At 41.6% G+C, this 23,952-nt stretch overlaps 1 protein-coding gene across 6 annotated transcripts; it reads right to left on the reverse strand.

The window, feature by feature from the left end:
• Positions 1-497: 497 nt before the first annotated feature.
• Positions 498-20,498, reverse strand: PDCD4 (programmed cell death 4). 6 transcript variants are annotated; one of them, XM_075504560.1, is made up of 14 exons: positions 16,902-17,053; positions 15,811-15,957; positions 14,515-14,611; positions 10,811-11,110; positions 10,136-10,230; positions 8,239-8,352; positions 7,749-7,970; positions 7,379-7,476; positions 5,776-5,890; positions 4,838-4,945; positions 3,667-3,777; positions 2,534-2,673; positions 1,164-1,226; positions 498-791 (listed from the first exon to the last, which is right to left on the reverse strand). In XM_075504560.1, the coding sequence occupies exons 3-13, from the start codon at positions 14,552-14,554 to the stop codon at positions 1,166-1,168; spliced, it is 1,404 nt and encodes a 467-aa protein (XP_075360675.1). In that variant the 5' UTR covers positions 14,555-14,611; positions 15,811-15,957; positions 16,902-17,053; the 3' UTR covers positions 498-791; positions 1,164-1,165. The 6 variants fall into 6 exon arrangements, with proteins under 6 accessions (XP_075360675.1, XP_075360673.1, XP_075360670.1 ...); XM_075504558.1 differs by having other exon boundaries at positions 498-796; XM_075504555.1 differs by lacking the exon at positions 16,902-17,053 and adding an exon at positions 20,312-20,498 and having other exon boundaries at positions 498-1,226.
• Positions 20,499-23,952: the final 3,454 nt, after the last annotated feature.

The following is a 23,952-nucleotide window of genomic DNA, read 5'->3' on the forward strand; positions in this document are numbered from 1 at the left end:
GGGTCCGCCAGGCAGCCGAACCCCGGTAGGCGCTGCTCTCGGGCCAGGCCCGGCCGGACCTGGGGCGGAGGCGGGTTACAGACCGGTTCATGGCGCGGGGCTCCCGGAGCACGGCCTGTTCCCGGCCCCCAGCGCTTCCGAACACCAGACATCTTAACACAACGCTGAAGGGAGCATGAGGGGCCCCACGGCGTTGCTCTGGGAGTCTTCCCTAGTCCATCTTACTCTCGAGAAAGGGCTGGGCCAAGCTGCCCTGCATAGACACGTTCAGACCGTCTCAGTGCCGGCCTAGGCGCTCCTACGCGAGTCCCCTGTTTTCAAAGAGACATTTGGTAAATACTCACCGTGAGTTTAATTACTCGGTGCTCTCCTGCACATTGTGATACAGAAGGGTGGTGTTAGATGTACAGCTTAATTGCACACGCTCAGATCTGAACACAGTTAAATTTGTTTCAGTTTAAAAAAAGAAGGCAGAAAGGAGAGCTTCACAAAAAAATATTTTTAATGTTTTACCAGAACTTTTCACTTTTCCAGTTACATAGGAAAAAAAAAAAAAAAAAAGAGACGAGTTTGGTACATGGGGGCTAAAACCAACCAGTGTTCTTGCCTGGAACAGATGAATTGATCTTATGACCCAACTCCATTTTCCTGGGCTCTTTAAAACAAAGAAACAGCTATTTTTCCTCCCAAAGCACAGTATTTCTTCAGCAGCAATGGAAATGGGATCACAGCAGCTTAACTTGACCCTTCTATAAAGCTTTGTATAAACCAGTGATTTTATGACGACAACACTGTCCTTGAAAGAAAGAGCAGCAGTCAGGCATTGATGCGAACATGGAATGATTAGGTCATAAGCATATGGCACTTAAAGATAGCTTATTTGAAGGCACCACCACAGCAGAGTGGCCAGTTGTTCTACTATATGCCCAAAGAAGTTTTCGTTCTGAAATTTATAAAACTATTTAAAAAAAACGATTTGTACCCAAAACATGTGCTTTTAAAAAAATATGAACTGTGCTAAGCAACTCTTAAAATTTTGGCATATTATATATGTGTATACATATATACATACACACACCAAAAAAGTATGCGTGTTTGTATATATATAGATAACCTATCTATTTTCCCTTTAAACTTTTAAGGCTTCAGGAGTTGGTTCTCACATTCAGTAGCTTTCTAGCTTAAGACGTCCTCCATCTCCTTCACTCACAAAACGCTTTCTGCCCCTGTAAGAAAGTAGAAAGTATCATTTCAGTAATTCAAAGTAGCATCGCTTGTTTTCTCTTACCTGTCACTGAGAAGAATCTTCTCTTGGTCTTGGGAGTCAAATATAAGGTGTGCAAGTTCAGCAAGAGTAGCTGACATTCTTGATCACCGATAAACTGCTTAAAATCCGTCTGAATCTTACATTTAAGTTCATTTGCAAGAAGCTTTTCAAAATTTGTGTTGTCAAGTGCTTTCTACTTTGATCGCCTTTTAATATTCACACTTGCAAAAGATCCTAGTTTGAAAGCCTAGGAATGGTGGTTTTCTACCCAAAACTGAAGTATAGCCAAGCTTTTGTTGCAGTGATGACTTTCAACCCTCCCACACCCCAAACCTGCAAAACATTTGATACCAAGATACACACAAACTCAATTTTAAGTCTGAAGTCCACAAACGGAGGCTGGTTTTGATAGAGGCGCTGACATTTCAAAATCCAAATTTATTTTGAGCTGTCAAGATGGTTTAAGCAGCCTAACAGAACACCCAAACTGGAAAAGATCTGTCTAATAAATAGTATTCCCAACATGTGAAATCGCAAATAATAGTTTTATCATATTTAAAAATTTACATGTATTCCCCACAGGAAATGAAACTTACTAACTGTATTGTGACCAGTAAGAAGAGAACAGAATACTGATTAGCTGCAGTTCAAACAGCATTATTTATGCTATAAGTAAACAATAAGAAACCAAAAGCAGGATACAAACCACATGACAGACATGAAGGGATCAGGTGTGTAAAGCTTATTCCACATTAAGTGTCCTATTCCTTTTGACATAAACATTAGAACTGGTCATCTCATCTTAGAACTCTATTCATGCCATTTGGTATGTTTAAACCATTTTTAAAGCAATTTTTCAGTTTGTTTGTTTGTTTTTTCCACTGTAGCTGACAGTTTTCCACTGTCACCTACATGTATCATTGTGACCCCTGAATCTTCCATCTCGGTACTGCACTGATCTCTACCAAGCAAATCAGCAAAGCAGAGGAGAGGCAGACCTTCATCCTCTGGAGAGCATGCAGGCATGCTGCCTGGGACTCGCCAGAGGCTTACTTTCCTCAAGTGTTTATCCCAGCCTCCACATAACAGGTTTCACATCAGTGCAGCTTCTTCATGAACTTTTTACCAGTCCAACCCTCTGTTTTTCTCCATCCTCCATAGCTTCCAGTTCCAATCTGTAATACTTTGGTCATAAAATCCTGCTTTCTGTTACCTACAATGGGGACAGAAAGCAGTGCCTTCACCTAGCTACAATGAAACAGGTACCTTGAAGGACAGAGGTCTCTCAGTGGTTTGGAGATTATTCCAGCCTGAAAGCATTCCTCTACAAACCGCTCAAGCACAGAATAGGAGTGTGGCACATCCAGGTTAATATCTGGGATTTCACTGTAAACTCGTTCATAGCCCTGCAACGTAAGAATTCAAATAATGATCTGGTTATTCTGTGATTTTATTGCAAATTTTTTAAACACCCTTTTGCACTCAGAGGATTTATTTTTCAGTATAGTTTCATGTATACTATGGACAGTTTCAACAAACCTAAAGCAGAACAGCTGCAAGTCAGTGGAAAAGCAAGGTATAATACCAGCCAATACCAAGGTATTACACAACTACCTGTCTACATAAAAACACCAGCTGAATTTAACTTCTTTAGAAGCCAGAAATCCAGACAGTACAGAATGTGTATGTTAGCCTGGCTGCTATCGCATGGGTAGTAAGACAAGGAAGAAGTTAATTATTCTTCCATGTACATGAACAAAATGTGGCCACAAATCTCCACAACAGTTTATGCAGTAAGGAAAACACTGGTGACAGCCAGAGATGACCTCATCACTTCTCGCCAGCAGTATGGCTGGGTGAATTTTGACACAAGTCTTTGCGTGGTACTTAGTTTGCCCTGGGACAGAACAGCTGTCCTATATTCATACCTAGAAGCAAAGCCATGGATGATTCCAACTGTAAAATACTAGCTTCTATATACTGTTCTAACTGACATTTGTAATTAAGTGGGTTCTTATTGCTCTTCAATTATGAATAACTACTGGATAAAAAGAAAAATTATATTTAAGAAAAATGAAGCTATATTGCAGCATTTTAAATGATTAGTTTTAACCATTTATTTGCATGAAAGCAGTTGGAAATCTTTGAAGATTCAAATATTCTGTACCTCGTGGTTCTACAGAGAACTACTGCCCAGAATTCATCTGTACTTCTTCCCGTACATAACAAGTATTGTATATGCATCAGTGACAGACTGTTTGTATGGGATACAGAATGACCATGGAGAATTTAAAACAGAGTACCAGTCAGCAATAGACTACAAATAGTACTTAAAAGAAAGTAAAAACTATACAAATTTTGGAAGACCTTACTCAAAATTCTCTAAATGCCACACTTACTCTTTTCATTTGGTCCATAGTAATGACAGAAGACCTCCAGAGAGATTTCAACAAATCCAGTATCATTTTAAAGGTCTTTTCTCCAGTTGACTCCAAAACCATCACAACAGCCTAAAACAAATCATACAAGTGGTTTAAGTCCATGTTGTGTACGTACGAGGTATGAAAAGGAGTGCATTACTATGCATTTTCTGGGGAGACAAGTCCATGTTACATGCACTCACAATTTCAGTATATTATTGTTTGAAAAGAAAAACTGATGAAAAGTTACTTGGATAAAGATAAAAGGTATGAAAAACCAGAAAGGACTAGACAGAGGGAAAAGCATTGCCCTTCTGGCTCTGGTTTGAGAGATACATGACTATACCATATGGTTGCTGCAGTACAGATGGCAATTAATTAATTTCACAAATTAATTTTGTATCTATGATTTTTTTGTACCTTTGTGATTTTTAGAAAAACTTAGAAGTTCAAAATCTACAAATCTCCACAACCCCCATCAACTAAAAGGATTCTGTTTCTATTGCGAAGGAATTTTCTCAAAGCAGTCAATTTACTGAAGAGAAAATTTTGTAGATTGTGGGTGTTCAGCTTTATTGGTAAACAACCATTTCCCAGTTTGGCAGATAAAAGAGTACAAATGGGAACAGTCTCCCAGATATAGCAAAGATCCTTCTCTCATATAGTCTGGTTCTGAAGTATCTCGGAGCTTTTACAAGTGCGCTAGATGGAACAATTCCGCCCTGAAAAGGAACCTGTATAACTTAACAAAAACAGGTAACACCCATTAGAATACCCAGATATCTGAAACTAAAAGGAAATAAACAGCAAAACAAAGCGTGTTTTTTTGTTGCTATTCCTCAGCAGAAAATAAGTTGAGTTGTTCTTTTTCAGGAATCTATAATAATCTGAATTCAGCTATTTACCCAACAAACAAAAATTAATTCTGGATCTTCCCAGAGTTAGCAGCAGCTTACTTGTTGCACATTGTGCACACAGATGAGCACACAAACCATTAACTTTACGTGAAACAATTTAGTTATTCGAATAGCATCAGAACTCGCAACCTGAGCTTCAGATTCCAGTTATATTATTTGTATGCCCACATCAAAACAAAACCAACCTGTTGGTATTACTGACAATTATTAAAGGGACTCTGATTTTTCCTTACTTCATATACAAGTTCATGGTGAAAATGGGGTACTTCCAGTTCCTGAAGGCAACGTTCAGCTTCCAGCACATCTCCGGAAAGCAAATACTCTTTCAGCAACATATCAATCTATTGAATTTAAAAACAAAAAGCCCAACACTAATTAGATCTAAAATTTAAAAGCTGTCAACTGTTTGATAATCTGCATCAACCCAGCAGCAAGTTAGTTCCTGAAACTTGCTGCCAGTGTTTTTAAAAATGTAATTAAATGGAGACGTCATCAGCAACCTGAAACACAGTGGAAGCCAAATATCTATCCATAGTGTTAATACCTACAGACAAGCACCAAAAGCATTGCTTTATAAGATGCATATCTCCATACAAGGTTAGTATGGGTACAATTATGTTCTCCCCTGAACTCCTCCTCCCATCATCTGTTACACTCACAACCTAGAAATTGTAACATGACCTTTTCCTTTGAACCTGCCTACTTCATAGCATGGATCTCTAAACATTCCTGTTTCTTCCTTTCTTTTTTTCAGTTATTACTGTGCTTTTAATCAGTGATGCCAAAAAATAATAAAGGTTTATCTAGTTTAGCCAGTTTCATCGCGGCTCTTCTAATTACTTTACCATTTTATATTGTAAGCTTTTAAAAAGCTGAGTACTTAAAAGTTTTGCTTAAAGCAAAAATAAATGTATACTGGCAATACAGAATATTGTACTAGCATGTTCCCACCACTGACAAATACTACAAACATCAACAAAATGATGTACATCAGTTTTTGAAAACTTTGTATAAATAAATTATTAAAAAAAAAAACAAAACAAAACCAAAACCAACACTCAAGACATGACTTTGCTACAGGATGTAGGTATCCCTTCACTCCATTCCAAACAAGGTAAGCTTAGACAAACAGTAAACTCTAGAGAGAATAGTTTTGTAGAAGTCAAGTTACCTCTTTAACAAGGTGTTTCACAGACTGCTGGCCACCTCCTGACCCCCACACGTTGTCTATACGCTTTCCACCCTTTGTCATACTCAGCAACACTGTAGCCCGGTCCAGCGCAGCTCTAGAAAGCAAAGTCAGTGTTTTAGTAAGTTATTGCAGAACTTCATTAAAGGCATTTGTAACTTCCCCCACTGCCATTCCTCTTTGGGCAAAGCGACCAGATCCCTGGGAAGATGTCAGGATTAGCAACTCCATGGGGACATCTGTATCAAGAAGCCAGCAAGCAAACTCCCCACGTTCTCTTTCTGGCACCTTTACACGCTACCATGCTTAGGACAGGTAACAGTCCTGTGATGGTAGCAGATCTGAATCACCAATGCAGAACCTGAAACATCCTCACAAGAACAAACTTAATATTTTCTTATGCAGAGGTGGATTGTATCCGGGCCCCTCCAAGAATACAAAAGAGGCTTGAGTTGCTTCCACACTGAAGAACAGCTTTTCTACTGAAATAATATTTTCTGTTTGTGTCTAAAGAATTATGAAACCTTGAGAATTTAAGCCAAAACAGCACTTCAGAAGGCAAATATGTAATTGCAAAAAGATGGCATGAACTAGGGAAGCTTGGCAGTTCGTTGAGAAAAGAATGAAAAAGGAAATAAGGTGAAAATAAGAAGTCTCAGATCCAGTTAAGCACCTTCCAGCTAAAGAAGTAACAGTTATCCCAATCCTCATACTGGGGGCTAGCCAATAACAGTAACACTATTCACCAAGACTTAATGACAGAAAAGATTGGCCAAGAAATAGCAAAGGCAGCAAAACATCCCAGATGTGGAGTAGGCAGGCTACAATCCTTCAAATCACAGGAGACGTTTGTATAACTGACAGTTTTCAGAATTTGAACCCTCAAGTTAGGCAGCTAAGCATTTGCCTTCCTTCTAAAAGTACCCAACTATAATCACTACAAATAGAACTTCTAGAAGCTACAAGAGTTCAGCACCTCCGTATCAAGCCTGAAACATACACTTATGAGGGAAAAATAATAAAACATGACTAGTTATTAAAATGTCCCTCTTTGTCAGAGATTGCTCCTTCAAACTTCTCACCCTGACATGGAAAGCAATTATACTGCTTGATGGATAAAGCATTACAGAGAAAGCCTGGGAAAGCACTGCACGAGCTTCAAACCTTTATAAGGCAAAACAATTAATCCCTTGTGTATTTCACAACATATTTACAGCAGCTGTCCTGATGCTATATTTACTCATTAATCACATTAAAGCTTTTTCTAAAGACAAAACCTTCTATAATCACTTCTTGTTTCAGCTCATTTTTTTTCACCCTCAAACATAAGCTGGACAACAAACCTGGCAAATTTAACTCAAATATATTAATACATTTTTCAGGCACTTTCAGTATTTCTCCTCTGACCTGAATAATTCCGGATTTTGTTGTTGTCGTTGCAGACTTTGTGGGTTTCTTTATCATTTTAAATTAAAAAATAAGTTATAGAGAACCACATGATTTATCCTGAAGTCCTAAATTCCTGATCACCATCTTTGGCATTTGGAATAGAAAACTGTAGCTATACAGAAAGCAAGAAAGTTACCGAGCTTGGACACAATCCACAGTGCCTTTGTAGCCATCTATGTAGGTACTGCTTAGAATCCCATCTCCAACAGCTCTAGCAATAAACTGGCCCACCAACTGCAACAAAACAGAAGCATTTTTAATTAAATGTTGAATTTCAAAGTAGTTCTACGTAGACAATTATAACATGCTTGGTTTTCAGATTTTATTTAAATGATCCATCTCAAAGTAAACACACAGTCTGGGAAATTGGTAGGGGATTACAGACAGTAAGACAATCCATAGATGTTTTTCAAAATACAGAGTCTATTTCAGTTTACTTGATCAATTTTAGCCACAATTTAGAAGAAAAAGCTTATGACTACTAGCATAAAACTTTACAAATATACCTGTGGTGCCCTGGGAGAATCCAACACCAATTCAGGTAGTTCTTTAAGCAGTCTATCAAATGATTTTTCCACATCAGTTTTGCTTACTACGGTCCCGCAAAGGTCAGAGATAAGCTTAGATGTCATTTCTCTGTGACTAGCCTTCCCCTCTAATGCCAAGGAAACAGCCAGCACTGGCACACTGTATTTCATTTCACCAAGGTTTAAATCCTTCAGCATCTCCTAAATAAGATTTGAAAAACAAAACAGATTAAGATTTCATCATTCTTATTATAGAAATATATTACAAATATATAAACATTTATATGCTTTTATGTACGTATTTACATATATGCTTCTGCTCATGTAATGAATAAAACTGCTTAGGTATTCTTATTGCACATTTGTTGCCAACATCTCTACACACTCATTTGTAGCTAGCAGTTGGGATTACCTTGTATGCTACAGGTTTGCCCCCTAAAATAAAGTAGTAAAAAGGTATGTGACATACCGAAACTTCATTAGTATCTCCATGTTCAAAATACTCCTGTATGATTGGTGTTAAAGTTTTTTCAAATGCTCTTTCATCCAGAGGTAAAACTACTGTTTCATAGACGCAGTTCTCCTATTTCAAAATACAACAAAAGCATATACCCTTTTGTAAACAGTACATCTCTTCCTACATCTTATGCAGTGCTAATAGTATCAAAATAGATCTTCTAAATCCTTAATGCTTTAGTCTTGGTAGTAGTCAGTATTCTGCCAGAAAACACCAGATTATGTCTCTACTGTTAAAAAGTGGACAATGCTGGCTAAATGTTGTGCTTCTTACATTTTGAATTTACCGTTAGCTGAATTCAACTGAAAGGCTGAATTTACTGTTAAACAATGGTAAACACTCCAAACTCTGTTCCTAGAATTCTGCTGACACCACATGAACACAGAGATCAAGTGCCTAAGTACTATGTACTGAAGGGAGAGCAACAGCAACTCCTGTCACAGCCTAGCAATTAGCTGTGCCACAGCACAAGATTTAACTTTCAGCATCTTTCCCTGCAAGCGGCACTCCAGTCCCTGACAGCAAGCCTGCCTCTTTTCCCTCTTCCTTAGCGACTGCATGACCAGACAGGTGATAGCATGTACAAATCAGAGAAAAGGCATTTTCAGAATATTTGTGAGCAAAGACATTCCTTAAGGGGAAAACACAATCACATAGCAACTGCCTCCTGTATAACATGGTCCTGCAGAGTTCCAGCACAACCAGATCTCCCCACGGTAATTCAGCTCCCTACTCCTCACAGACTACAGAAGTAACATTCAATAGCAATACTACAGATCACAGAAATCTGAACAAAGAAGTTTTCCAACTAATGCTTATTGGAAAGAAGCTTTCCATGATCAAGAAGTATACAGAAGTCCAAAAGCCTATCCTTCCATCACATCAGTCTCTATTTTCAACTTTAAAAAAGCTAAGTATACAGAAGTTCCATGGAATATTAATTCTTCATTAAACTTGCTTTTATGCACTCATCAGCTTCATCTTTAATAGCTATCTCTGCTAATGTAAAGTGTTGAATTGCAGGGAAAAAATTGATTCTGGAAGAAGGTTTTGATATTCCCACATACCATCCTCTCAGCAGCTGTGGCTACAACAAACAGCCTCTGCTCAAAGGACACCACCATCGCTCTCCTTATGTTACACAGAATTTACTTACGGTCTCACAATTGTATTGATCTCAGAGACTTTAGTAATCTGTGTTTGTAACCAGTGTTTCCTTTCTTCAGTGATTTAATGTTATAAAGCACCCTTTGCTCAATGAGCTTTACTTTTTTTCTTTGACCCTGATAATATGGCTGTAAGGTACAATATTCCACAACATATCCTAAATAAACATATGCAAACAAAATATCCAGGCTATCAACTTTGCACTAGTTCAAAGTGTTTATACCAAGAAGATACAAGACATTGAGAGGGTTGGGAATACAGGGAAGAGAAAAATCCATAAAGGATACTGTCCCAGACTAAACTCCCGACTTGAGAAAGTCTGTGTTGTGTTTTTAACATGGTGCCCATTTGCAATACAGAGCAGCTTTGCAACATTCACCTCCATGAGAAACAGCAGCAAAAGAACACAGCTGGGAAAAGGGTGCTGCCTAGTCAGGCACAGAAAGAGAGCTCATGGGGAGCACAAGAGAGCACATTTGTGAGTGTTACACTGCAACATTTCTACACCAGTTGTCTTTAACTAGCCAGTAATCCATTCTTGAACATAAAAATAAGCATTTAGTACAGCCAGGCTGATGTTCACATAACTCACAAGGTCAAACTTTCATTAATATAAGCATCACAGCAATTGAAATCAATAAAGGAAATAAAACAATACACTGCAAAGAAATTATTTGCCTACCTGGTCATCATCATAATTAGGATCCTTAATATCTACTTCTTCCACATCATACACTTGACCTGGTGTTCCCCAAACTCCTTTGCCACCTGCTCCACCTGGCAAAATATGCGACAGTAAGCAAGGACCACCAGTTTACAAAGAATACCTCTGAGTTCAACCCAACATTCTTTCACTTAAGGGTGATGTATCACTGCTTGTGCCCACCTCCTGACTCTAAAAATATATGCTGAAAAGGGTGCGTTTGCATGACGTCTTCCCACTTTAGCAACCAGTCTTCTCATCACTTTCCAGTAAGATACTAGAAGCAGTGTGAAACCGCACAAGAATTACTGAAGGTTGAAACTGTACTTTCAAATATAACCATGCTTTAAGTTTGCATTAATCCTGTGATTAATGCAAACTGGTGGTCCTGTGAACCACCAACAATTCAAATTTATTACATTTGCTAAGAAAAGGTACTTACCTTAAAGATAGAAGTTAATTGATGATACACATATAAAATTTTCTGATAAAATGCCACCTATTAGCTCCTATTGCCAGCTACTATCTAACATAAAGAACCAAATGCCTGCACAGAGACTGTGGCTTATGAAAATGATTCCCAGTGAAAAAAAAAATTACTATGTTTTGGACAGAATCTCTATCACACTACTCTCTTCACTAAGCTACACCAACCTTTCTTTGGTAGACCCCTTCCCTTTCCAGACCGGGATCGCCTGTCCAGGAGTTTTCCCTTTGGGCTCGTTGGTACAACAATGCCAATCTTCAGTGTCTCTCCATTGTCACTAACAGAGTCTCCTCTCCCAGAATCTCTAGAAGAATTTTTCCTCAACCGTCTCTTTGCTTTAGCATTTATTTTGGCTTCAGTAATTGAAGTTGCAGGAATCCAATTTCCATTGATTTCAGTCTTTCGTTCCTCAGACCCACCATTTTCTTCATCACCAGAAAATGGAGCATCACTTAGATTCTCAAGTTCTTAAAAAGGAGACAGAGCAAAAAAATCTGTTGTAGTTTTAAACAGGTTTATGTTAAAATACCAAAACACATTGCATTTAAAAAGGATTACAACATTAAATAGAGCTCTCATTTCCAACAGTGTTAAGGTAAATGATGCTGGCTTTAGAATATGTCTACACAACACAGTAATAAGGAGTTCCTTATTCCCCTGTACAAACTATCCACAATCTAAACAGAGCATATGTGAAGAGCTGGAAAGCAAATGAATCAACCATTTATAAACAGGTAAACCACAGAAAACCCCACCCTTGTTAAACAAAAACTCACTATCAGAACTCCTCAGTACGTAAGATCTAAGCACCTAGTTCTCACTCCACCCACTCATCTCTTGATTTAGAAACAAATAAAACTGCCAATACAGTGAATTCTGTAAGAACTCACTAATGTTAACAGACTAGTCAAAGTGAAATTAATTTCCTAAATCATCAACCAACATTCCCCTCATTCAAGGAATTTCAAACAGCTCACCAGCTGGAAAAGCAATGATTTAGACTTTCAAGAATACAAAAAAAAAAAATCACTAATTTTTTGTTGTTAAAGTTGGGGAGGGGCGGGGGGGGGGGGGGGGAAGTCATTTAATACAAAGCCTGGGGAGTTTAGTAACGAAGACTCATAAAGTCTTTTGAAACAACATGATCTCTCTTCTTCTCTATGGATTGCCCCTCACTGTGGCTTCTGTCAAGACTGTTTCTAAAATGGCCGTGGTTTATTCCCCAGCACCATCATATATAATAGGTAACTAGTTTTGTTTGATACCCAACAGAAACACCTCTCAGAACTTAAGGATCTGTAAAAGTCTGAGCACTGAGAAGTGCAATAATTTCACTCTTTTGGGAAGTTAATGCACATTTAAAATTTGGATCTAAAGTCTTTTGTTTCACAAAGTCAGGATGTCCCCCACCTGAGCTGTATGGTTCAGCAGAATGTCTTATTGAGAGCATTAAGAGCAAAAGCATTCATCATTTCTTCTTCCACTTCTTAACCCATCAAGATAAAAAACCAAAAAGCAGCCGGGAACCTATTTTATATTCCAGTTAGTACCCTGGGAGTCCTTGCAAATTGGAAAAACCACACACAAAGGGAAGAGCCTCAGCTCTCTGTTACACAGCCCTTCTTTTCTTGAGGATTCAGTAGAGTCTCAAAGATACAACCTAAAGCCCCAACCCTAGCAAGTGCAATGATGAGGCACAGAGAAGCTGCTGCTTTTCCAGCTGTGCCAAGGCTGCTTTACGGAAAATTTCACTGCCATAACCCCAGAATATGAAAAGCATTTTAAATTTGTATTTGAACTTAGCTGAATGTATTACTTCACCATTCCAATACTTCTAATTAGCAACGTTCATTTGGCAATACTTCTCAGAACTATTATTTTTTCAATTCAAAACAGGTTCATGAAAAATTGTTTTGAAAGCAAAGTGCACTAATAAAACATTTCCAACCTCAAAGTATTTACCCATATCAAAGAGGATACTACACTATAAAATGAAGAAGGTTTGATGCAACTGCCTCCTTCATGATCAAAGAAATAACATTTAGATACTAGTGTTCACAGATGTGAATGCTATAGCTGAACAATAATGCAGCCATTCCCGTCTAAGCTTCATCTTTACACTCATTACTCCCACAAAAGCGTTGCTTATATGCTTGCAGCAAGCTAAAAAAGAAAAGCATGCATCACGTTCAGGAAAAGATTCCCACAACAAGCTTTCTCAGTTTGTCTAATATTTTAATAAAACAATGAGAGATTTGCATAAAGCTAGCAGAGGTTAAAAAAAAGCAAAACCAAACAGAACAGGTTTCCTTCCTCTCATTCCCCAGGGAGACCCCATCAGCACAACCAGCTCATCTCAGACAACTGAATTTAAATTCTTCTTCGTGCCCACTCTCCCATGAATTTCTCCAGTTTAGACCTGCAATCCAGCTGTCCAGGAACTACACTCTTCAATGACCACTTACTTCTTTCTCAGTTTCCAAAGAAAATGGCCAACAATTAACACAAGTCAGTCCTGAATCTGACAACTGAGCATAAAAGGGGAGGCTACAGTCCAACCTCCTTACACAATCCTGATGTCAGGTTCAAAACTAAAGGAAATCCTCTACAGGAAACATCCAACCTAGAAGACTTAGTATTTCTCACTGCATTACTGAAGTATTTCTTTTATATAATACTATCGCTTCCAGCTGCAACCTCTCCCTCCATAATACTATGACCAACTGGCCCTCCGCTATTAGTTACCTAGTTAGGCTGAAAAAATTGGTTAAACAGATAAACTAGTTTTCAATAATTTTCTAAAATAAAACTGTTTTATAAAAGTATATCTAAAATGATGCAGATCTTCCTTTCAGCTTCTCATTTTACATCATATAACATATACATACACATACATAAGCAGTAAGTGTTCTATAAACTTTAAGACTTTGCTTACTATACATTAAAAAGTTATCCAAACTGACCTTATTACCCTGCTATTAAGCCTAGCAGGCACACTTAAAATGTGTGCTTTTATGGTGCTACCTTCATTAACAAAGCATTCAGAAAGTACTTACCTACACACAGATTTCATTTGCCAAATTAGGTCAATTTAGATACCTAGCAGTTTCCCACTTGTTACCCAAATATAATTCTAAAATGCTGAGAAGCAATGCATCTTCTACATTAAACTAATTCTGGTTTAAAATAAAAGGTCATATGGAGCATGTTGCCACTTCAACTGTATTACATACCATCTTAACATATATACGATTTTTTTCTGAAAAACATTTAAAACCTACAAAAACTCTTTGGTATAAAAAGGTCAGTGCAGACCATCACAACCTTTGGAAGACGCAGAATACAACACGAAACTGTGTTAACCTGACCGAGCATCATAAAACATGTTTGTGATATGGACAAAACAGTCAATTTCAGGGCAGACTCTAACACATATTCAGTGAAGTTTTCTCATGCCAGCCCACTTCCAGTCAAGCCTTTCATCATTCATTTCCTCTAATTTTAAGCTAAACAGCTACATAAAACCAGAATTGGTACCTCTCAAATGCACCTACACATTTTACTTTTGAACTTATTCTTTTCTTCACACCAGCACTACTGGAAGTCAGATGATAAGGAGTCCAGAGTCACTACTATTTAGTAAGTTAAAGAAATGTTAACTTTATGATTTTTAACAAATTTCAAAATAAATGTAATCAAGCAGGGTATTATGATAGAAACTTGAAAGAACTATTCTGTAAATTTTTTGTAAAAGATTTTTTTTTTAAACCAGTACTGTTAAAAAATTAACAGGTAATACAATTTTTCTACAGAGAACACTTCAGGTCAGCTAAGCAATTTTTAGTAAAAAAACAGTGAATATATTACTTACCTGTTGGAGTAACATAAATGTGCTCCTTTTCTATTTCCATAGTTGCTTAACAGAACTGACTGTGAAATGTAAAGTCTTAATATTTTCCCTCCAAGGCCTAAACGGAAACAGAGAAGCTTAGGGGATGAAAAGCACTAGACCAAATCTTAAAGAAGTAAAAAGCTGCAAAGGCTTCACTCACAAAATACAAAACAAAAATAGGGGGTTTTTAAGTTATAATTAACTATCAATAACCACTGAAAAGTTCCTGGGAAGGCAAACGGTGTAACATGAGACAGCACCACCCTCAAACCCATCTATCTAAACCTTGATGTCTTAGCAGTTGCCAGTTCTGTTGCTTATAAAGGAGGCACCAAGATAAAAGCCGTTATTTTAAGGGTAAAAGCCCTCTGTATGCAGCTTTTTTTAGTTGATAAAAGCCACTTCTATCAACTGAAACTGTCCTGCTCTGCAAAGTGGTTATCTATATGAGTGGTTATCTAATATTAATGTTATAATTGCATTCATACGAGAAATGTTCTTCAGGTGAACCATACTGATAAAATGGTACCAATTTATCAAGTTCAGACCAGCCCTTAGAAAACAAGCTATTTTTTGTTCCTCCCCTCAAGGACATAGTCTTTATGTTTTACTGTACATGTACATACAGCTGTCAAGTTTTCACATCTGTGCTTCTGCACCCTTCCAACACTCCTTACAACCACCATTCAATCTGCAGGGGATAAAGTTGAACAATTCTCTTTCTGTTACTCTCTCTTTCTCCCTCTTCCTAGCAGCTGCTATTCTACAAACCACCCCATGTCACTGTGAAAGAGATGGCATCATCCATCTTTCCTTTGTGTACACAAAAAATTAAGCTGCCCCAGAATTTCCCATACACTTTCTCACCTGCAGGGTTTTCACAAATCACTTCATAGTCCTGTGAATATTACTGGTGCTCGTGTCTGCCCCATAAGAATTCAGTGGCTCTTTTTTCCCCTTTCTCATCCTTTGCTGCCCTGAAAATAGCTTACCATTGAGTGGCAAGATTGTGACACCAAACGACAACACTCCCTTCCCCTTTTCTTCTCTTTCCTTGTTTTCCCCTCTTATGCCAGTTGCCTAACACAGACCTATTAACTGCAAATGATTCACCACAGACCGTTGGCAATAAAGAAACGCTGGTTTACGGCAGACTATCAAGCTGCCATGATCTTGCATTTCCTAACGTCAACCCAAACAGTTAACAGCTTTGCCTAGTACGAAGTCCTCCCTGCCCCACACCATTTGTGTAGATAAATGTTTTTTCTGAGTTACCTCAATCAATCATTCAGGAGTTCTCAAGTGTTCCCAGTCACTGTTGGTTGAGAGTTTTTTTGTATGGATCTCGGTCGAATCTGAGCAATCTACCTTCTAAGAACAGTTTTATTCTTCCTAGTGGAATGTTCCATCAGTTGTCCACCTCTTTGAAAGAGACCACAAAGGACAAAACCTGTATTAAATAACAATCATTACTTCCATTCATTTGCAATCAAGTCCTAAATTTCAAGTGGAGAAATACTTTTTCCATATAGGAGCCTAGTTGAAATTCTCCACCTATGACAACGTAATAAATAACAACGCAACTTTCATATGCTGTCTTTTTGAGATTCAGCACCCTGCTTTGTTTGTAATGAGGATGATGGAATAACTGAGCTTTACAATGCATGTTGTCATACTGACAAGGAGACATACTCTCAATTTAGCAATGCACCCTCTCATTAACTCAAGCCAACAGGTCTGCTGGAGCTTCCAGATGCTGGTATTCACTGTACCAAAAAAAAATCACTTTATACTTTGCAGAGTTATACCACACAGTACTACCAATTAACTACAGAACACAATCTGAAAACCTGCATTAAAAACATCAGAATAAATAACCCAAAAATTGTATGGTAGAAGAGATAATACAGGAACAAAATGGACAAAAGTAAATTTAAGCATCTGCAAAACAAGAATGCTGCGAGACATCTTAAGATTAATCAGTGATACAACTAGTACTTTTAAAGTAATTCAGCAGAGAAGGGTATTTCCATAGTCACTGAAAACCACCAATAAAATATGCTCAGCTCTCTGTACTCACCACCAGTGCATGTACTGTATCTAAATAAGCAATTCTGCCCCAGCAGGTAAATAGCGGCAAATTAACGTTTAGGAACAACACACACTGCAGAGGAATGCTTCCAAAATTTCTCAAGACCTTACGTCTATGCAAAACATCCCCGAGAAACTTCCACACAGCTTACACGATTCTTCTCTTCTCCCTAACTTTAAGCAAAGACTCTCCATCACCAAGGCTTTGGAGACCTGCAAACATCAGCTGTTATTTCACAGCCACACGCAAAAATAGCCAGGTAAGATTTAGCTACCCCGACAAAACCCGTGCCGCTGGAAGAAATCAATGGCGGAGAACTCTGGTCCTTAAGAAAAGGCGTGACAGGGGGCTGAAGGCCGGTGGGAGCACGGCTGGCACAGGGCCCTACCGCCACACGCTCGCACGACGGCACAGGCCTGGCAGCCGTGGCGCCGGCCCGGCTGCGGCACAGGAGCACCCGCACCTCACGGGACGTGCCCGCAGCAACGCTGCCACCGCCGGAGGCGGCGACGCGGGGCTCGCTGCGCAGGCCAAGCCCGGCTGCTACGGTCGAGGGACCGGACGCGGCGAGGCAGCGACAGCGGGGCAGGCTGGCCGGGGGGCGTCAGTCAGGGGGAGCAGCTCCTCACGGCGCCGACCGCCCCTCAGCGACCGGCCCGCGGCCTGACCGCCCCTCACGCACCCTGCAGAGCCGCCTCGCCGCGCCCGCTGGAGGAGGCAGGGCCGCCCGCGCCGGGCCGGGCCGGGCCGTCTCCCCTCGCAGGCCGCCGCCGGGGCCGTTACCGGCGCTCCACGAGCCCGGCCGCCCCGCTCCCGCCGCTCGGCCCCGCCCCCTCGGCCGCGCGCGCGCCCCTGCCTGCTTGTTTTTGTTTTCTTCCCCCCAGCGACACGGCCGCCAGCGGCGCCACCGATTGGCTGGCGCCCGCCCGCCGCCGCAGCCAATCGGCAGGCGGGGACGGCGGTGGGTGGGGACGGGAGGGTGTTCGGCCCTCAGGAAAAGGAAGGGGGGAGAGGGGGAGGGCGAAACTATCTCGGGGGCGTCGGCGGGGAGGGAGCGGGAAGGATCCATTCGTGCGGGGAGGGGAGGAGGGGGCCGGGCGGTTGGGCCCGCGGCCCCGAGGAGAAGTCCCGTTGTGCGGCGGCTGCTGGCCGTGGCCCGGCCGGCTGCGCTCCGCGACCCGCGCAGCGTTCAGGGGAGAGGTGAAGGAAGCGCCTCTGTGCATGAGACTCCTCCGTGCAGCGCCGGGCGCTGCGGCCGCCGGCAGCGGCTCGGCTCCCTCCTGCTCCAGCCCTGCCCTGCAGGCCCTCTGGCGCGCAGCGGCCCACTTGGGGTGCCTGGCCCGGTGGTTAAAACAAAGCTGGTTTATGCTGTCTTTGTAGGTGCACGAAGAGGTATCCTTTGGGGCTAGCAGACACACGCCAGGCCAGCAACTTCCATTTCCCTGTCTAACACACCCCAGCCCGCGCCCAAAAGCACAGCATGCCATCCTCTCCTGACTTCCTAACGTTGAGGAGAATCGTTAGTGTCAACTAGCAATACCTTTGACGGGCTTCAGGTTAGCTCCGAAACGACAAAACCCGGGATGCGGGAGAAGGGTTGCACCCAGGGACGCCGTGAGGGGAAGGATGGGTGTTTGCAGGCCCGGTTACAGAACCCGAGCGGGAGGCAAGAAGCCTACGTGGACTGGCAGCACGGGCAGCCGTGGAAACCTGGACAGCTGTGCCTGGCTGCTCCTCAACATCGTGTCCTCCTCCTTTAATTAGAAATAATTTTTTTTTTCTGAAGCCAAACCATCAGAAAAATAACGTATTACCTCTTCTTTGTGTTGCTGTCAGCTAACATGGGGATTTCAGACTTTTGCTCCCTCTTCATACAAGACCCCTCTACCTTCTCTTCAGCATTGGGTGTTAACAGGAGTTCAGAGGTTCTGGCAGGAGGGCTGGGAAACACCACAGCTGCCTCAGAGTTGGCAGGCAGGATTCCTACTGTTCAGGCAACCTGACAGGTAAAAGGTGCTGCCGCCACCTCCTGCACTGCTGAAACTCTTAACACTGTGCACGTTTAGGATTGACAGCATATCCATCCACAACCTTCCAGACTTTCTACCTTATTTGAGTTTACATTTACCCTGTTTATTCTATACGTGCTGCCTGAGGCCAGACACCTAATTAGAGATGATAGTCTCCTTTCACTGTCATGTATTTTGCCTCTATTCACAGTTTCTGCTAAAAACTCAGCTAACCCTTTGTTTTCTCTCTGTAATTTGTCACTCCGGAGACCCCAAGCAATAGCAGTCCAGCGCTATGAGGGAAGAAAATACAGATCCCTTCTGCTGTAGTACTTTTGCATTGCAGGATTTTTTAGCTGCCCGGAAGAGAATCCTCCTCAGTTAAGAGATTATGACTTGACTTTTGTAGTATTTTTACATACTTCTCCTGTATAATTCTACTCCGAATCAGTGTACTTTTGACTGAAGTAACAGCCAAACTTCCCTTGTATAAGAGCTCTGAATTAATTTACTGGCCGAGCTCTGCATGAATCATCAAAACTAAGTTTAAGAATTAAAACAACAGTGATCTGTTAAAAGATTGTGCAGCACGATTGCTGTACTTTTAATGATAAACACTTTCCCCATCAGACAAATGACAGAAAGAAAATCTTTCTTGTTCATGCAGACACTAAGTTGCAGACGTTTTCAAGTCAGGACAGTTCAGCATGCTCACACAAGACTTTTTTCACATGCAACCTAGAGGCAGCCTCAAAAGATGTTGTTTCCCCATCAATCAAAAAATATTTTCTAGTTTGCTCTTTGCACCTCTGCTGACTAGCATGTACCAGGCAAACCACTACAGTGTCATCACTGAGATTTGGAAAATAAATCCTAGCTATTAACACAGGTCATGGAATTCAGCTTCCTTGCAAGACAGAAGAGGGGCTTTAAAGAGATTTGGCAGTGAGGAGGAAAGAGGTGGCGGAGAAACTGGAACAGTAACCAGAACCTGCACAAGAGAAGGTGCCACAAAATACCACATCAGTGCATCATGCCAATTGCACGTTTTTAAAGCACCGTGGAAAACTGCTAGAGGATTTTCTGGTAAAATTTAGGACTGGATCACTTCCAAGAGGCCCAAAAGCTGGGTCAGTAATCAAAAGAAGATGAAAACCCCTGAACCTTCCAGCACACCTCCAGACAAGAAAATGGTGTGTTTTTTCTTCTGCTGGATGTCTCTATTAGCAGCTGGGTTATCAATCACTGAAAATCTTGTCTAGATTTGACTGCACATACCTTCTGATTTCTAAAACTCCTTGACCCGAAAAAGGGCTGGTGTGGACGAAAGATTATTTGTATTTTTCCACTGTATCAACCGGTCTGCTAAAAGATATCACCTCTTCTTGCCTTTCTAACCTCAAAACCGCCTGTAATATTTAAAAGACAGCTGATCCCGTGCTAATCTCTGAGCTGTAGAGACCTGCTTGCTCCCTCCCGGCCTCCCTCCCCGAGCCATATCAATAGGAAACAGACCACCACAATCCCCATCAAAACAAAAGAGCAGAATTCCTCCCTCCGTAGAAAAAAAAAAAAAACATCTTTCGACCGTTTCTGGCCAGTTTGCAGCTCCAGGCAACCTGTGCGGGCTGCGCAGCTCAACGCCCGCTCCCCGACACCTGCGTCCCGGGGTTACCTGCGCCCAGGACCTCCGCTGCGCCGACCCACGCCAAGTGGGGACCCACCGGCAGCTGCCCGGCCCCTCCTGCGCTTCCACCCCTAACGCCGCCGACCACCTGGAGCAAAACGTTTGCAGGGAGGCGAGCAGGCCACCTTCTAGCCGCCTGCCTTCCTTAGAGCCTGCTGGGTTGTTTTCAAACTCTCCCCTCCCTTTCTCACATGCTGGCCAAGCCCTCCCGTAACACCCAGGGGAGGAATCCATTGGCTGAAGTTCCCCAAAACGCGTGGAGCAGCCCTTCCCCCCGCCCGATGTCTGGTGCACAATAGACACCGCGTGTCTGCAGGCTGCCGTGGCCGGTTCGCTTTTCGTCAAGGTTTATCTGAGCTGTAGCTGGGGAGACTCTCGCAGGTCGCCCGACCTCCAGCGCCAGAGAGAGCAGTGAAAAGCAGAGAGGACTTGCGCTGGGTTAGAAACATCGCAGAGCATTTTCGTTGCGCTCCCCACTGCGGATTTTTCAAAGTTTTACTTTCTGTTTTAAATATTTTCGAAAGGCAGCATCTGTGCTCCTGACACCTCAGCAGTTCTGTTTGATTACAATCGAGTCTGTTACTGTGTCACTTGGAGTATAAATTTCCACACATAATGCAGACAGCAAAAATGTATCATATCTGTTAAATCAATCTGCTCTGTTCGGTTGCCTGTCTCTTGGCCTTCTGCTTTCTTTTCCTTCAGCCTACTTTTATTTTTGCATCTTCTGCAAAGGTGCCTTCCTAAAATGAACTGCAAGCACAGCAATCCCGTTCTTCATCAGGCAGCGTCAGCTCCAGGTTGAAAGGATACTAAAACACACCTTTGCTTTTTTCAATGCTCAGTAATTAGAGTAGCTTTTGAACATCCTCCTGCAGCTCCGTCGGTGAGCTGGGACGGGGCCTGTGCTGCAGACCTGCGTTGCAGCGCCTGTCGAGGCTGGGCACCCTTGGGAGGTGGAGGGGGTTCGGCTGAGCGTGGAAACTGAAGTGTCACCCACCGCGATGGCTTTGGATAAACACTTTCCCGAACCAGAGCTTGCCTGTCTCTATCGTGGCTTTCCAGGACTTGCCCCTCAGATTGCACAAAAAGCCTTCCCTCTTCACATTTCTGAGTACACCCTCCTGGCAGAAGCGTTAGAATTGGGTTTGCTTTGTGAAACTGTTCCAGGCGTGTCTCCTCTGTGCTGCAGTTGTCATCTGTTCATTCTTGCCTTAACAAAAGGCAATCACGCATCTGAAAAGACGCTTTACTGGAAAGGGCTGAACTTGTGAAATGTGCAGAAAAATGGGAGTACTTGATTTAAGAGTTCCAGACAGTGAGTTCATTTAAAAGCTAACAACCAGAAACATGAAGTACCGCCTTTACTCAGAATAATTGTCCTTTTTTACTGGTTTACTGTGGGAGGAAATCTTAGGGAGCCATTTATTAAAACAAGGTGTGTTATTGCCTTGTAATCATTATTTGACAAGCTGAGGTCCTATGATTAATAAATCATGTGCCTGCTTTTTGCGTGTGTATAATCACATGCTCCATATTTATATTGACAGAGCGTTAGAGTATTTCCCTTTGTGCATAGGACTGGCAGGAACTTCTGTGCTACAACGTCTCCTGTCACAGGCACTGTGTGATATAATCCTTTTCATAAACTTATCAAGTTGCATCCTCAAAGCAATTTAAGATTTTGCATGCACGACTGCAACGGGGAGGCTGCTGTTCCAGAACCATGTTGTCAAATGGTTAGTAACGATCTTCTAACCAAAATGTCTGATGCCTCTTTTTGATAATTTATTCTGTACCAGCACCATCAGCTCTTCCCTCTCCCTTCCTGGGAGTATTTATGCAGAGAAATCCTCCTGCTCTCAGCATTTGCTTTGCAAAATGAAGCAGGATAGCCTCTCCTCGGGCACACCTCAGCCTTCGCTGCAGCCTTCACTGCACCTTTCCTGCTGCCTTCCAGGATTGCATTTCTTGCTTCATGTTTCCACTGTGTTGGCAAGTCGGTTATTCAGTGATCGAAGTGTGAGCTGCCAGCTAGCTTGTAGGAAAAGGGTTTGGTCATTCGTGCCTATGACTGTCGCTTTCTGCTGCTGACTACTTTTTTCTGTGTAATATCTCAAGCCTCCTTTGTCCTGAGGTTGCTTCATATTTTCTGTCATCAGCAATTTCACCAGTTCTCCATTAACATTAGTGCCAAGCTCATTTACAAAAGCACTTTGCCAGATCTCCAGGAGTGATGTTTAACACTCCCCTGGTAACTGCCCTCCAGCCTGGCAGCCGTGCGCTGCTCTCACAGCAGGTCTTTACGGGGTTTATACCTTGCGATAAACCACTTCTCCCTTTTCTTAAGAACTTTCCACGTGGCACCGTATGAAATGTGCAATTTAAGTCCAGATAGGTGAGATCCACCCTGTTTCCTTCGCTAAGCAAATGGCTTGCAGCTTACCTTACCCAAGAAAGGTAAATGGGTTTAATAAACCCATTTAATCTCATGCCATTTACCTCCCTCTCTTTTGCTAGCCTTTCCTTCACCATTTGTCCTGAAGCTTTCCATATACTATTAAGCTGAAACTTTCATGCCTGTTCTTGTCCAGATCGGTTCACTTCTTCCATACAGGCTCACTGCTCCTGTCCCTGGCTGAGGGACCTGTTAAAGACATCGGGCCAGTTCTTCTGGAGCTCTGGCATGCGGATTAGCCCGTTCCTCTGCCTTCAGTGCAGGAAGGAGCCCTGAGATTTGCTTCTATCCTGACCGTGAACATTTCCATACCCCCATCCCCCTTTATCCTTCTCATCTGCAGCCACATGATTAACATCCTCATCCTCAGTGAAAGTTAAGGCAAAGTATGATTTTGCGTTTTGCACATACCTACTATACACTAACCTCTATCCTCCGTAATGTCTCTTTCTCCTTCCCTGTTTTCTTCAGCCGTATGCAACTGGGAAAAAAAAATTCCCATTTTTATTAATATCCTGTAAAAGACAAAACTCCAACTCACTTTTGAGACATAGCTTTTATAACCAATTGTTTATTTTGCTTTTTAAAATGATTCCTTGTCATGACTGCTTATTCTCAGTATCATTTCTGAGGTTGAAATTCATTCAACTGCAGTCTCTGCCTTCAAGTTTTTCCCCTTTCCTGGGTTTTATCCCCACTGAAGTTATGCTTAATTAACTAGAATTTTATCCCCAGTTGTGGAGTCTCATCCCAGTAAAGTTTAGACATGTAAATCCCTGAGCTCCTAAGGAAAGCTGACTATATGGATTGGTTCCTGTTACTTATTTAAATACACCCCTTGGAAGTCTGAAGCTGTATCAGTGATGCCTGCCTTTATCACAGGGATATAACATTATAACATTTTAAGCGGCGTACTGTTTATCATTAAAAAACATGAAGCATCTCAAGTCTCCCAGAAAAAACTTGACCAAAGTGGATTTTCCTCATAAGTCTAGGGTAAAAATAAGCAACACAGTGGAAGAGCAGAAGTAGATTAGTTGGGCTTTTTAGAAATATTTTTTTTTAACCTTAAAAATGTAACTGTGCGAGTCACCTTTTGTGGTAAACACCAAAAAGGTGGTTTACCTCAGCAGGGCCAGGAGACTCAGCCAAGGCCTTCTCCTGGCCAGTA

The sequence above is a fragment of the Mycteria americana genome, chromosome 6, assembly GCF_035582795.1.
Source record: "Mycteria americana isolate JAX WOST 10 ecotype Jacksonville Zoo and Gardens chromosome 6, USCA_MyAme_1.0, whole genome shotgun sequence".
Taxonomy (NCBI): Eukaryota; Metazoa; Chordata; class Aves; order Ciconiiformes; family Ciconiidae; genus Mycteria; species Mycteria americana.